The sequence below is a fragment of the Panthera leo genome, chromosome C2 (assembly GCF_018350215.1).
Source record: "Panthera leo isolate Ple1 chromosome C2, P.leo_Ple1_pat1.1, whole genome shotgun sequence".
Lineage (NCBI taxonomy): Eukaryota > Metazoa > Chordata > Mammalia > Carnivora > Felidae > Panthera > Panthera leo.
The window spans coordinates 58,953,945-58,970,389 of record NC_056687.1 but is presented as its reverse complement, the minus strand read 5'-3'; the positions used below and the strand labels follow the sequence as shown (position 1 = coordinate 58,970,389).

At 39.8% G+C, this 16,445-nt stretch overlaps 1 protein-coding gene across 1 annotated transcript in view; it reads left to right on the top strand.

Annotated features, from left to right (window-relative positions):
* The window catches only part of LOC122229468 (cell surface glycoprotein CD200 receptor 1-like), a 29,133-nt gene extending 12,941 nt beyond the window's left edge, over positions 1-16,192 (top strand). The window contains exons 4-8 of the mRNA XM_042954613.1: positions 2,288-2,608; positions 2,727-2,975; positions 7,435-7,451; positions 8,309-8,822; positions 16,154-16,192. Coding sequence (XP_042810547.1) covers positions 2,288-2,608; positions 2,727-2,975; positions 7,435-7,451; positions 8,309-8,380 — 659 coding nt within the window. The 3' untranslated portion in view covers positions 8,381-8,822; positions 16,154-16,192. The remainder of the gene's footprint in view (positions 1-2,287; positions 2,609-2,726; positions 2,976-7,434; positions 7,452-8,308; positions 8,823-16,153) is intronic.
* The last annotated feature ends 253 nt before the right edge of the window (positions 16,193-16,445 follow it).

The following is a 16,445-nucleotide window of genomic DNA, read 5'->3' as shown; positions in this document are numbered from 1 at the left end:
TTAGATGGAGGGGATCACACCCATGTCCCAGAATCCTGGACCTGCTGCAAGGTCAGGTGTGAACCGAAGAGGGGAGAGATTTGAGACAGACACAGACGTCAGGAGACTTCTGCAGGAATCCACGTGTGTGGTGATGGGGTCGTAATCTAAGATCTGGCAGTGAAGACAGAAAGGAAAAGCCCCAAATCTCATAGGGATTGGTCTGTGTGCAGAAGGGCTGGAGGAGCCTGGAGGAGAGTCATAGACACAGGATGCAGAGAAGCTGGAAGGTGACTGCTGGTTCTGGAGCCAATAGGAGAATCCACCTGCTATTCCCCTGTGATGCAGGAGGTGAAATCTCGGTAGCTGATCACAGGGCTGTGAGGAGATTATATTTGTTAGACAGGTGCCAACCCCACTGAGTGTGGGGGGAGTGACTGGTCACTGGCAAATTATCACAACAGGTGTGAATAGAGAAAGAGAAGGATTAAGAAAGGGTGACTGACAGGAATCACAGAAGTCCCATCACAGGTGAAGGGGGATTGCTGGAGGGTCCTAGAGCAGAGGAAGGTGAAAGAACAGAGATTGTCCATGGTGCTTGGGATCCTCACCCTGGGAGTCACTTCTCTGGAGACAGCACCCCTGTTAAAACGCATATGATTATTTAATTAGCTAGTAATTTCCTTTAAAAGAATAGAGTGAGATCTTGAGCCTCAATAGCAGGCAAAATATTAAAACCTTAGACTGTTCAGAAGCAGAAGTGCAAACCCCTGAGAACACAAAAGAAAATTCACAACGTGTTCTTCAGCCTTTTCCCTTTCTGGTTTCATCTTCAGCATCCTGCCCTTGAGCACCTGAATGTTCACCCACACCCACCTCTAGCTGCTCTCCAAGCAGCCACCTTCGTGCTTATTTATAACCTTGGCGAAGGTGCATTTTCCCTGTGCATGCGGGTTGCCACTTCAGTCATGGATTTAACTGCTCTCTTAGACCTGCTTTCAAATCCTCCCCCTTGCTTCACATAGTTATGGGATTGTGATTTGTTTGTGAAATGCAAGGGCATGAGTCCATCAAGCAAGAAGCAAGTGACACCAGAAGAGGAGAGGAGAGATTTCAACCGCAGGGTTTAGCACTCACAAGCGCCATCTGGGTAGCAGCTTTGCCCTCTCACAGCTGGTTTTGCTCATGTGAGAGTGATGAGCTCCCTGCCACTCACCTGAGTCACTGGTGCGTCCCAAGCGATGCCCCCAATCCGCTCTCAGCAAACCCCTCCCAGCCATGGACATATTATTTTGGTTTGTGGGAGAGCCAGAGCTTATATATTGCAGAATACTTGTAGGTTGCAGGGCTTAATTTTTACTTCAAAAGATGGACAGGAGTGAACTTCTCCATTTATTCCTCGTAATTAGGTAGAAAGTCAGACACAATCTGTGAGCTAAGTTCACAGGCGAACTGTTTGGCAGGATACATGTGATTCAAAGGGAAGGAAGGATGGAAGATCTTGTTGATTTTATGACTGTGTGAGTCTCCAAATAAAAACAACTCAAAAACTGTGCAGCTTGGTCAACCGGAATGCCATGCTGTTTATAGTGAAAGTACCACATGCTTCTTATATTTATGTTTGTCTGAATTCCCACCTTTGGGGATAGGCATTTCATTCTGACATTAAGTGATTTATTGTCTCGCACTGAAACGTAGGAGAGAAAATTTTTCTCCTGGCTCAACTTTTCCACTTTTTATCCCGAGAAGCTTGAGTTATTAGAGAAACCTAATAGTCTCTATGGCCGAAATATTAGATATAATGATTTTGTCCATTAATTTTATATTGTGTTTTTTGTTTGTTTCATACATATCAAAACTTCTGAATCAGATTTAAGCCCTTAAAAATTTCTTTAATTTTTTTTATGTTTATTTATTTGGTGAGAGAGAGACCAGGGAAGGGGCAGAGAGAGAGGGAGAGAGAATCCCAAACAGGCTCTGTGCTGTCAATGCAGAGCCTGATGTGGGGTGCAAACTCACAAACTGTGAGCTCTTGACCTGATCTGAAATAGAGTCACTCAGCTGACTGAGCCACCAGGGGCCCCAGGCCTTAAAATATTTCTAACACATATAATAAATATAGATTATCTAAAAACACACAATATAACAGAAAATGGGTTTATCTTTGGAATACTTTTAATATGTTATATACATTTTGTGCATAGCAAAATCATGTTCTAGTATACTTTATGGAATATGTTGTAGAAAATTTAACATGGATTTCTTTATCAACCTTTTCTTTCATCATTTGCTTTGTGTGTGTGTTCAGCTAACACTTGCCTGTCTGAACCTGTGGATACAAAGGCTGTGCTCTCTTGCCCTCCGATCACCCAGAAAGCTGTGCTGGTAGCAGTAAGATGGGAAATAATCCTCAGAGACAAGCCTGCCTGCACCAGAGCCTACAGGAGAGATACAAATGAGACCAGGGCCATAAACTGTAGTGACGAGACAATATCCTGGGACTCCAGACCTGATTGGAATCCTGCCCTTCAGATCAATCCAGTGGCCATCACTCATGATGGATATTACAGGTGTGAAGTGGTCACAACTCATGGGCATTTCTATCATGGATATCACCTGAAAGTGTTAGGTAAGGAGCATCGTATATTGTGGGATGTCAGATAACCAGATTTGGACTGAAACAGATGTCTCTCTCTATTCCATATCCGTGTGTTAAGACTGAAGCATTTTCCCCTGCATCTCTGCAGTGCCCCCCGACGTGACCCTGTTTCAACTTGAGAATGGAACTATCGTGTGTAGGGCAGCTGCAGGGAAGCCAGCGGCGCAGATCTCCTGGACCCCAGGGGGAGATTGTCACACTGTGGAAGAGCCACTGGGCAATGACACAGTGACCGTCCAGAGTTCGTGCCGCTGGGAGGACCACCGGGTGTCTAATGTGTCCTGCTCTGTGTCCCATCTGACTGGCAACAGGAGTCTGTCCATAGAATTGAATCAAGGTAATCACCTATTTTATTTAGAGTAATGAACTTGTTGCTCAGCATTTTCCTCTATTGATTATGAGTCACCAAGAAGAAAGTAAGAAAGCTTGTGTTCCTAATTTGAAGATATTCCGTAAAATGTAACTGGATAATGTGTTATTATGCTAGGGAAATAGTTCCCATTTCTGTGTCAAATAGAAGGAACAAATTAGATAACTTCTTATCAATACATTCTCTAAATATCTTTCATTCTGGAATCCATAAAATTTTTTTTAACAGTATCTGTTGACTTTTACTTTGCGATTGATATTCATATAAAATAGCAAAACTTTTATATAATTTAACAATACTTATTTAGTAGGTAGATAAGAACCATAATTATCCCTTCCTTCTTTTTATTTCTTGTAATCACCACTTTTTGTTACTCTGAGTAAGAGAGAAGATTTCCTTCCTCCTCTTCCTTGTCATCTGAAACCTATACATCAATTCATTTGCCAAATATTTATTGAATGTTCTTATGTGTTTGAAGCTGTCATATAAAGGTGAAAAGACAAGGTCCATGTCTTCATATTATTCCAGAAAGTATAACCTGGTTGTTAGAAGAAAAGCCTTTGGCACAATATGGCTTCTTGTTTACCAGCTGTGTGAGTTGAAACAATATTTAATTTCTCTGTCTCATGGCGTTTTAAAAAATGGAGATATAATTAACATATCACAGTAAATTAATTTCAGGTGTACAGCATAATGATTTGATATTTGTATGTATTGCAAGATGTTCACACCAATTCGTTTAGTTACATCTCATGTTTTCTTCATCTGCAGATGGGATGACAGAACCCACCTCACAGAGTTATCATGATAATTAAAAAGAATGATATATTTACCTGACCTGGTGCCTATCACATAATTGGTACTCAATATATTTTAGCTAATGTATTTACCATACTAACACAATGTTAGCTCTTATGTTTATATTAGTAAGTGTTAGCCACTATATTGATTATATCAATACATATTAGCTATTGTATTCATTATTATACTATTATAAGCCATCACATACTCTTAATTATTCCTCATAACATCTCTTATTAATTATTTTTGCAATAGTTTTATTGAGACCTAATTTATGTACCATACAATTGATCCATTTAAAGTGTACCATTCAGCGGTCTCTAGTGCATTCAGCTATGCAACCATCACCACAGTGAATTTTAGAACATATTCCTCACTCCAAAAAGAAACCTCTATCCTTTGGCTGTCACTCTCTAATTCTAGAAATCCTCCAGCTTTAGGCAACCACTAACCTGCTTTCTACATCTATAGATTTTCCCATTTTGGACATTTCATATAAACAGGACCACATAATATGTGCCTTTTATTACTGGCTTCTTTCCCTTGGGATAATGTTTTTTACGCACTATCCATGCTGTGGCATCCTTATTTTCCTTTTTCAATCTCCCACCCACTCTAGGTTGTTATTTTATACTTCTTATCTCTAGGTGTATGCAATTATCTGCGGTCCCGTCTGACTTTCTCTGCCATAGAGCAAATATTTAACCTATACTCTATACTCATTTTTCCCTTCCAAGTCCTGAGAGACTCTGCTTCAGTAATTATCCTTGCTCTCTTTTGTTCAGTCTTTTTTGTTCCACAAATCCTTTCCTTAAGGCTGATTATATGAACTTTCCTGTTTTCCTCTCATGTTTAAAAGTAGATGCTATGGGGGCGCCTGGGTGGCTCAGTCGGTTGAGCGTCCGACTTCGCTCAAGTCATGATCTCACGGTCTGTGAGTTCAAGCCCCGCATCGGGCTCTGTGCTGACAGCTCGGAGCCTGGAACCTGCTTCAGATTCTGTGTCTCCCTCTCTCTCTGACCCTCCCCCATTCATGCTCTGTATCTCTCTGTCTCAAAAATAAATAAACATTAAAAAAAAAAAGTAGATGTTATGACTTCCCCAAACTCTTAACTCTTGCCTTTCACTCATATCCAAGATTTTTTAAAGGAGGCATCTATATTCACTGTCTCTTCTAAATTACCTCACATCTACTCCTTAACTCTCCTGGAATCTCTCTGCACAGGAAGTGTTCTAACAAAAAGCCAAAGATCTCTCAGATGTCAAACGAAATATAAAATTTTAATTCTAAGTTATTAATTAGCTTCTCTGTGATATTTGATATGGACTTTCCTCTCTTCTCACCTATTTTCTTCCCATAATTACTTGGTTCTTTAGTCAACTTCTTAATTTTCTTAATAGATTGATTTCCATCTACTCATTCCATGAAGGAAGGCATTTCTAAGAGTTCCATCATTGACTGTATTCTCTTTTCACCTTTACCCCTATTCCTTGAAGGATCTCATCCATACATGTGGCTCCAACTACCACCTGATTCTTGACTGTCAAATATATATGTTTAGCCCGGATTTCACTCCTTGGCTATATGAACAAAACCAATTTCCAATTGAATGTCTTCAAATGGTGCATCAAGGGCACCTCAATTTGCATATTCCTGAAAAGGAATCCCTCTTCTGTACTCCTTCATAAGCTCCATACTTATATTTTGTCTTGATAAATGACTCAAGCCAGAAAATTAAAGATATCCTACAATATCGCTCTTCCTTATTTCCCATATTCAAAATCAGTCACTATGTTATGCTGATTTTATCTTAAAATTTTTTTCTTAAATCTAGACCTTTTTCTTTTTCTCCTTTGCTTGGGTGAGCACATGATCATCCCTCACCAGAATTATTACAATATCCTTGTAACAGGTCTTTTGACCCCTAGCTTACCTCCCTCCAATTTATCACCTACAGTGTTGCCAGAGTGATTTTTCTGAAATGAAAAACATTTTAGCCCCAGTGGCCTCTCTTTGTCTCTTGGAAAGCTAAACCCCTTTGATCTGCCACTCTCCTTAGCCTCCTGTCTTGCTAATCTTCGGTCTGTACCCATGCATGTGGGGCTGTTTGGGCCCCTCAATTGTACGTCATACATGCAATTGCTACTTCTCCACAATGCACTTCTTTCCTCATACTCTCTTCTTTCATTTCATTTGTTCAATTTCTCTTGAAGTTTTAAAACTTAGTTTGGTATAGTTTCTCTGGGATAATTTTCTTTTGCCCTGCAGTTTGGTTAGCTGTTCCTACTCTGTGCTCATGTAATGCCCCATGTATGCCTCTGAGTACTTCATAGTCCTGTAATTGATGGTCTGCTTCTCTGATTCCCAGTGCATCATAAACTCCTAGAGAGTAGGAACCATAGTCTTCATTTTTGTATCCGCAGGGTCTGGCACAGTACCTGACACATACAAATAACTACAGAATTAGGTTCAGACCATCCCAGACTTCATCTCTATGTACCCCGCTCTCTGCTCCATTACATTTGAATTAAGATAATGAATTCTTCAAGTCTTTGTTTAAATTATTTCTTTCCCTTTACAAGTTCTTCCTTCTTTTCTTAACCTATTTAATCCTGTTATTGGCAAGGCTCAGTTCAAATTCCACTTTGCTCTGACCTCCCAGGTGGAGTTAATTCAGTTTTCTTATTCCTTAGATGAGTTACGATCTGTAATGCTCACTTCGCACTGTTTGCCCTCTTGTAAGTGATCTTTTCATTTGTATGGATCTGACTTCTCTAATTGGATTGTGAGCTTTTTGAGGGCTGAGACTGTGTCTTCCTCTTCTCTGAAAGTGCCAAAGGAGACTGTCTGACATTCTTCTAGTTTAGTATATGAGCAGGTTATTTAACAGGATGACATCACTTTTGGAGCCAAGAGTCAGAATAATTTACTTTGGTTGCCATCTTCACAGAAGAAAAACTTCAGAATGATAGTCCTAATTAGTTTCATTTTATCTTTTCATTTATTTATAATTTATTCATAATTCTGGGGGCCATTTTATAGATAAATAAATGAAAGTAGGAAGACATAAAATATCCTACTAAATAAAATCCTACTAAATGCTGGGTTCCAGCAACTCAGTGACAAAATTTCTCCTCCGTGTGAAAAGTATTATCAGATAGTGCTCAAAATGTTAATACCCCCAAAGACTAACATTTACACAGGAAATTAGAAAGTATATTTCCTTTTTTTTTATAAAATTGCAAAGTACTAACGATACTCACTGTACATTTATTCATTCAGAAAATATTTATTGGAAGTCTACTGTATATAAAATATAGACACAGTTCCTAAACTCTGTCATGAAAGAATATCTTAGCAGCGTTTGAATTGTAGTCTAGAAAATGTTTTTGATTATGACAGTCTGTGAACTTTTAAGAATATTTTAGAAGTCTCTTTTAAACGATTGACCCTATTTTGTTCATTAGAGGAATCTTGAAATGACTCTTTACCCCACCTGTGTTGCCTGTATTTAAAGGTGTCATAGTCCTGGAATTTCCACCATCAACCTTACTGATCGTTCTCTATGTGAAATTTTCTCTATTCCTGGTTATCCTCGTCATTGTGGGATTCATCTACTTCCAGAGAATAAAAGATTGCAGGTAGGAAATAAAGACTAAGAAAATATATAGACTCATTAGAAAGATGACATCATTGTAAGACTTTGAGTCTACAATGTTCTGGGAAAAGCTGGGCATATTTTTTGGCATACTGTCTGTTCCCTTAGCCCCTTCTTTAATGTACAAGCTTTATTAACACCTGAGAGCCCAGGAAGAGATGCCTGCAGCCCTGGACAAAATCTTCTGATTCATTACACTGCCTCCTGAGAGATAACCTGTCCCAGGCCACCCTTCAAGAATTCTCTGGGAGGGAAATAAAGTTCAACTGGAGTTTCTTAAGTGTTTACTCTTTCATTTCTATGCCTCTGAAGGCTTGTATTCAATTCTACTTAATTATATATTTTTATTTTATTTTTACTTAAAAAATTTTTTTAATGTTTATTTATTTTTGAGAGAGAGAGACAGAGTGTGAGCAAGAGAGTGACAGAGAGACAGAGAAAGAGAGAGAGAATCGGAAACAGACTCCAGGCTCTGAGTTGTCAGCACAGGTCCCGATGCAGGGCTCAAACTCATGAACCACGAGATCATGACCTGAGCTAAAGTTGAACACTTAACCAACTGAGCCACCCAGGCACCCAGACCCTATGTTTACTTTCTATTTAAGGTTATTTATTTATTTTGAGAGAGAGAGAGAGAGCATGTGTGAGAGGGTCAGATTGAAGGAGAGAGAATCTTAAGCAGGCTCCGCACTGTCAGCGCAGAGCCCAATGCAGGGCTTGAACTCACAAAATGTGAGATCGTGATCTGAGCCGAAATCAAGAGTCAGAGGTTTAACTGACTGAGCCATCCAGGCCCCCCATGCTTAATTATATATTTTATGTTTTTTTTTCCTTTCATAGAGCATGAAAATTGAAGAATCTGGAAGTCGATTTAGATTTGATGAGACATCACAAAAAAGCAGCCAGTTATGATCAGTCTTCAGTTTCAACGTCAAACTCAACTGCTCTTGTCACTATTTGATATCTTTGTGTTTGTGAGAATCCATGTGATAGTTGGCAAATTCTGTTTCAAACTCTTAGCATATGTGTATTTACACACATGTGAAAGCTTGCTGCCTGCCATCACAAATGCCTAGGATGACTAGTCTACTTTCCCCTTTGCCCTACTGAGTCCTTACTTGCAAACAAGAAACAGCCCTGCTTCTCAGCCTAAGAGGAAGATGAGTCAGCAAAAGGCAAATAACAATGCAGGGCTGTTTTTCTACACCCCTTGCATTCTTTGGCCAGTGCTTTCATCCTAGCTTCCCCTTTCCTCTGCCCTCTTAATATGCTAATTTTGCAATGTCAGGAGCCACTACAAACATTGCCTTCAAGTCGACCGGTAGCTGACCTCTCATCCTTTTCTTGCTTGCTAGTAAGTAGTGGGACAGTTGTATTGCATGTTTGGCTTGATCATTGAATAAATGGCCAGGAGTCATTTTTAGCACCGCCTTTATTTTTGAAGAAATTATAAGTTGATTCCAAATAAGGAGTTGTTAGAGTCACTGGAGACAGTGCTGAATATCACCTCACCTTTTGGAGCTCCATTGTCTCAATTCTCTCTCTTGTCAGCAATCCAGGTTGGAATGGATTAATGGTGGAAGAATAAGGGTTCTTGGGGAAACCCCAACCTATGCTAGGGCCACTGTAAACAGGAACCCTATCTTCACTGATATATATGGTAATCTTATAGTAAAAAGTGTCCTTTCATTTAATAGAAGAATTTCTTTTGTAAGATGGCAGGTGATTCAGGCTATTACTTTTATTTTTAGCAAGGCTTGAAGAGAGAAAATGAATGCATACTACTATCTGGAAGATAATATATGAGTAGGATAGTCTGATTGTTGAAACAAACAACCTCCCAATCTCAGTGTATTCATACCACAAAGGTTTAATTCTCACTCACTTCATATCCCGGGGCAGGTTGGTGACTCTAGGGCAGGAAACAGGAGTGGTTCTGTTCTAAGCTAACATTTTATCCTATGGTTCTGCCCTTGTCAGAGTACCCTCCATTCATCCAGTGAATGGGAAAGAGAGAGAGAATGGGGGATTCATGTGGGAGGTTTTTATGAACCAGGCCTGGAGTAGTAATGACTTCTGCTCACATTCTATTGGCTAGTACTTGTCACGTGGCCACCCTAATTTCTAAGTTGATAAATGTAGCATAGCAGCCTTGGCAGAAATAAAGTCAGGTTTTGGGTACATTTGGCCAGTCTCTGTCTACCGTGGAGGATAGGATGAGTGCTAAGATTAATACCTACTCCATTAGTAACCGAACATGAGCCAAGAAATAGATAAGTAAATAATTTCATGTACAACATATATTAGCTCTTTTCTCTCTTTGCTTTTATTATAATTCCCTCATATTTACAACAGGACATAGAATGGGGAAAAGTCTAGTACCATAAATCTTTCACAGACTCAAAAACACTGTGGCACAGACTGCTAGTTGCCTAATCCAATACTCATCTTCCCTTTCTCTTTGGGGCAGATTGTATTCATGATTTTTAATCTTTGCCCCTCCCTCTAGCCATGTAATTTGTCAGTGACTTTAAAGTTGGAAACATAAAGTGCATGTTTCCCTAACCCATATCATTTGCTTTAAGCCAATCAAATCAGGGCAGAAATGTCAGTGTACTGGTGTTGAGCCTAGGTCTCAAGAGGTTCTGTGTGTTTCTATTGCTAGTCCATGAGAACATGCGTGGGGTAAGCTGCTGGAGTATGAGAAACATGTAGAGCAGAGCTGGTTCATGCTAGTCCCATTCCCCACCTCGGTTGAGGCCGGTCTAGGTAATCCGATATTTAATCATCTCTTAGGCAAGGGAGAAGCTCATTCAAAATCAGAAAAGCTGCCTACCTGACCCTCAGATAATCTTAGACATTTAAGCAATTGTCGTCACAGAGGTTTTGTGATTGTTGCACAGCATTATTGTGATATTATTGTGGTATCACTGGTACATTGTTTAATAACATAACTCCAATTTTATTTAGTATGGAGACACACTTAAATAAAAGACATTTTTCAGTTTCCCTTGCAACTGTGTATGACTACCCATCAAAATTTTCACAAATGAGGTGTAAACATAAATCTTGTGTGATATTTTTTGGAAAGCTCTTTAGAAAGAAAGAGATCCTCTTTTGTTCTTCCCCCTTATCTCCTGGACTACAACACTGATATAATGATGGAAGGCCCAGCAGCCAACTTGGGCCTTGACATTGGATGGATGACATTGAGGATGGAAGCCACTCACTAAGAGAGTGGAAAAGAAAGACAGAAAGATCCTGGGCCCTAATGACCATGGAGTTGCCTATTAACCCTAGACTACCTACCATAAAATTCTTTTGTGTGAGAGAAAATATACTATTTTGTTCATGTCACTATTATTTTGAGTTTTACTCCATACACAGTTGAACTTAATCCAGGTTAATGCAAATACCTAGTTTGCCAGTTTCAAGGTTTGTGGTCAGTCTTGCAATAGGTTATACTCTATTCACGCACACTTTTCATGGTCTGTTTTCATTCTTCCCGTAGAGATTATGCAACAGATGTAACTTCAGAAGATAGTAATGATAGGTATGAGAGCCATCTCTATAACAGTTCCAGAAGAATTGCAGGTTATGTAAACCTGAAGGATGTTATGGACGTTTGAAAGGAAAGGGCTTGGGAATCTGGAGATGTGCAAAGACCATCTAATAGCCCATCACTAGACATGTGAGGACATGTCTGCATTACAGGATTGGGAAGATAAAGACACTGTCTTGGACTCAGAGAGATGTGATCAGGAGAAACAGAGGAACTGAAATCTATGGGGCTTTATTGTGTTAATCCCTTTCCTGCCATTATTGAAATGAAAAGACTCCATTATTCATGGAAGGGATTTATCTGAACTCACGCTTCTTTACTGCCATGGTTTTCTATGCGATATCAGACTGGAAGAGTGAAAAGCTGTAGCTACTGTCTCTCAACCTCTTTATCCACCCTTGCATAAAGATAAAAAACATTTTTTTTTCTTTTTTAAGCGCATATATGTATATATATGCCCAATAAATTAAGTGTCATCTGAAATTGAGGGAAATTGGGAGCAACCTTTAGCAAAACACAGTGGAGAGCCACTAGATGGTGCTTCAACTTAATTCTTTTAACATTTTGAAGCAAGCTAAAATCTAAATTCAGACAGTAATCCTTTCTTTAATTTTTCCAGACAACTGCCTGTCCATTTATGAATTCTTTACGTCTACTTGGGTAATTGGGGGACAATTACAGAAGGAAGGAAAAATTGTTAAAATTAAGGAGAAAAAAAAATTTTTGGTTCTAAAACTTGAATTGCACTACTCTTTCCACTTAATTTTAGTAGAAACATTTTTTTTTTTTATTAAATGAGATAAGGGTGGATATTAACAGTCTCATTTCAGGAAAAAGGACATGTGAGAATCTCTTGGTGGTTAAACCAAGATTAGTACTTATTTCTTAAATGGGGGCTTGAGCCTTGATCACTAAAGAGCAAACAGCTGCTTGTTAGCGTTAATAGCAGCAGATAGTTGGGACTACAAATAAAATTAGCTGGCCTTTTCTACTTCTTGTGTCCAACCCCATGTCTCATCTCCCATGACTTTTTAGAGGCCTATGTGGTATTCTAAAGCTGGAAGGAAGCTACAGATAAGTAGGCTGACTTCCTTGTTTTACAAAACAGGAAACTAAGGCACTCAGAGTTAAGTAACTGTTGGGTGTCACTAAGAAGCCAGCTGGAGTGTGAACTTGATTTGCTTGCTGATGAGAGCACCCATAATGTGGACTTTACACTTTGTTTTATTTGGAGTGAGAGTTGGGGTTCAAGAGGGAATTTATGGGAGTATTAAAAAAGATGACAAAATGAAAAAGTGAAATAACACATGAAATACTCATGAGATTAATTGCTATCTTCAAGGAAGGACTGGATGCTACTATTAAAAATTGAGCGTCACCACATGCCAAGGATATCTATCACATCTGCACTTTGAGAATACAAGCACAATGGATAAAGTTTTAAAATTGCTTGTTTAAATCGCACTTCAGTCCTTTCCATAATCTGGAAGCAAGAGAAGAGGCAGAAGAGGAAATTGTGGTTTTTGGTTCAGAGAAAATCTTGTTTGGGGAAATACACCAATAGTTTGAGAAGGAAAGGTAAAGCTCAGCTTGTGGAATGCATTGGGGATACCAAAATAATGGGAACTAAAATGATCAGCATAATTTTTTAAAAAGTGTTTTGGGGCTCTAGTGATTGGAATTTGGAGAAGCCCTTGAGGAATCAGGTAAATGAAGAAGTAGACTAGGTCTTAGATACAAAAAGAGAGCTGGTCGGTCATAAATTTTCCATGATGAGGTAGATAAAGAATTTTAGAATGAAGGATGCCTCTCTGTTAACATTTAGTTAAAGTCTGGTATAAACAACAGCCTTTATGTGATTAATGGTGATTTAGAAGTGAAGGAAGAAGGAACTCTACCCACATCCTGGGGAAAACAGTATATAGAAGGAGGCAGTTGGCAGGCCTGGTGATGAGAAACCAAGGGTGACCAAGAAACTGGTCTGGGATTTAAAATTTAAAGTGAGAGATGACAAGAAGCCAGCAAGGAAAGGCAGATCATTAAAGCCCAGTACTGATGCTGTAATAGAGGTATGTACCCAGTGCCATGGCAATCAAAGGAAGGAATACTCAATTCTGACTGAATGTGTGGGCTGTAGGTCAGGAAAAGCATTGGGTGAATTAGGAGGCTTTCAGCTGCAATAAACAGAAAGCAGTATTCTGACTTAATCAAAAAAGACCTTTATTATTTTATAGAAGAAGGCATCCAGGAGTAGAACCAACCTCAAGCCTAGTTGTTTCAATAGTTGTATGAAATCTTGAAAGGCCTAGATTTTATGCTCATCTGTGCTCTGCCATCGTCAGTGTTTGCTTCATCCTCAGGCTGGAAGTGAGAAGATGGCAGCCACCCCAAGGCCATACATCATGTCCAGAGGAAGAGGGCTGACCTCCTCTTCCTCAAATCCCATCTTACTCATGAGGATGAACAGCCTCCCCCAGCCCCCACCCCCATTTGTTTCCTCTCTTGTCTGATTGGCCAAGACCACAGGATGGATTCTTTATCCAATCTCTGGCAAAGAGACTGAGATCATGCTTATGATGATTAGGTCTTTTGTGCAGCTGGGCTAAAGTCAGCACCTTTCACGAGGCACATGTTTTAGTCAGAGAGGAATGAATAGAGACCTGAACAAAACCTGGAACTTTAGTAAGGAAGCAGAACTGGAGAATGCCTGGAAAGCCTTAGTGAAGAAGATGGTAACAGTCAAGCTGAGTTCTAAAAGATGCACAGGAATGCTGTAGGTGGACAAGGGCAGGGAAGAAAGTCATGGTAGGAGAGAAGACAACATGGATGAAGGCAGGGGGCTGTGACAGAGCATGTCTCAGGGCAATGGGGAGACTGTATCATCCCATACAAGTCCTACATATCAGAAAGTCATCTGGGGACACAAGACTGCTATTCTATTGAGAATGCCAGGAGCGTTTTGCAGATCAAGCAAATCTTGATGAATTTATAACATTTTCTGAACAGAATGTCCAAATCTTCTGACTGATTCACCCAACACTGATTTTAAGATCAAATAAGGAGCCAAGAACATTGGCTTATACACAGTGGAGAACCAAAGAGGCAGGGGAGCTCAGCCTAGAGAGGCAGTGGGTTGGCGGGATGATGTCACTCATCTCCAAAGGGCGGGACTCAGCTTCTAAGCAGGGTAAAGCCTGCAAAGTTGAGCTACTTCTCCTTATTTTGGTTTCCTCTAATTAAATAAGGAAATAATTCTTGCTCTTAACCCAGCTGAAGAGAGGGTTTTGAGGATAGTCTTTATAAATTTATGAACGTCCTTGGGGAAAATGCTATAGAAACACAAAGCCTTGTTATTCGTCCCTGTTTTCAAATGTCTTTCATACACACATAGAAATGTTAAAAAAAAAAAAAAGTTCACAGTGTGTTCTGCCCTAAAACATCTCTCCTACCTAAAATACAAAAACCCCACACACAGACAGCCACAGACATAGATTTCCTTTTCCAGTTATGTCCTCTACCTTGAAGTTCCCATACATTGAGGAGAGAGCTCCGTAGAGTATGGCAATCACTAGAGAGGGGGGAAGTGATCATCTCTGCACAGGTAGTGGGGAGGCCATGGGACTAATCAAGACAATTTGAAAATTTAACAAGAGGGCGAGAAAAAAATGTACACAGTCTCCAAATCAGAAGAAATTAATTTAAACAAGATACACTAAGACAAAAAGATTTGTGAAGGCCCACCAAATGTTAAGATTCTTTAGGAGCAGAGAAATGAAGCGCTTTCCAAATTGCTGTCATGATTTGCCTGTTAATAAGAATGTGATCCTCCTGGGAAAATGAGGTTATTTATGACATTAATTATTTACTCTTGTGCCTTAACATGATGAAAATGCTTGAGTACATCACATCTTGTTAGTTTCTTTTTTTATAATTTTTAATAATTTTTAAAAATGTTTTTATTTTATTTTTGAGACAGAGAGACAGAGCACAAATGGTGGAGGGACAGAGAGAGAGGGAGACACAGAATCCAAAGCAGGCTCCTAGCTCTAAGCTGTCAGCACAGAACCCAACATGGGGCTCAAACCCATGAACCATGAGATCATGACCTGAGCTGAAGTTGGACACTTAACCAACTGAGCTTGCCCCCTTGCTAGTTTCTCTTGTATCTCATTACCTTTATGAAACATGTTATCTTTATGAAAAGAGAGAGCAACAGACCTATTGAGCAGGGTGGTTTGTAGCTAACACACGAGTTTTACTATGTTTCTGAAGGGCATGTTGTCTACTCTGCTGCTTTCTGAGGCTCCATAGGGACCTCAGAACCTGAAGACAAAGCAGTTCTCCTTTATGGTTAGTGTGAAAATAGATCATGCAATTGCGAAGATTATTTTGTGTATTGCTAGCGATCATTGAAATGGACATAAGCATCTCTGTACACCTGGCTGAAGCCCTAGAGGCCAGACCAGGTTATGTATTTCATGTCTGACGACAGCAGCTTACACTTTATTTACAGTTTATCCACTCCCAATTTGAGGCTTTTGGCCTGAGGACACCATCTACGACATAATACCTTGAAAGCAAAACAACAACAACAAAAACACCCAAAACGCTCTCCCACAGACTTTCCCATATTCCATATTATGGAAAATCCCAACACAACACCATTTACAAGACATTTGAAAACGAAGGCGTGGCTCAAGATGTTTGCTCCAAGAAACTACAGTAAATGTCTTGGGACTAGAAAGAAAGATGAAACAACTAACATTCCAGCAAGAAGCATCTGTCTTTTGTAATTCTCTCCAAAGCAACATAAAATGTGCAGAGAAGGGCAGCCATTTCAATGGGGGCAAAGGAGGTCGGCTTTTTGTAACATTTTCCACCATTCCTTTGCAACTAAAACCCAAGTCCCATTACCTTCCAACTGCCTATCAAAGGAGGGTGTTTGCTGATGCAGCCCAAGGAGTCCTAATCACTATCCATGGCAGCTCCCGTGTCCTGGAGGATGATTAAATGGCGAAGCCTAGGGAGGAGCTGGATGTGAAACCTTATCTCTAAGCCAAACTCGCCTCGGGTATTTCAAATTTTTATTTTTATTTTATTTTATTTTTTTTACTTTTTTTCAGATTCCTATCCAAAACATGCTTTCTTTGGCAGCCTCCCCAGAGGACTGTGAAGTCATAGCGCATAAACTATCCAACTCCTGCCTCTGCAGGATGGTGAAACAGACTCAAGACTTGCCAAGTGCAGCTGTTCTTAGGCAAGGGCTCTCTTTGGCCAGCAGAAACCAGCAGATACACAGGCAGTGCGCACGCACGCACCTGGAGGACCGCAGAGCGTCCATCTTCATGCTGTTGTCAAGCTTTCGGGAGACACCATCCGTGTTCTCCCAGTCACTCCAGGATCTTTAGTTAACTT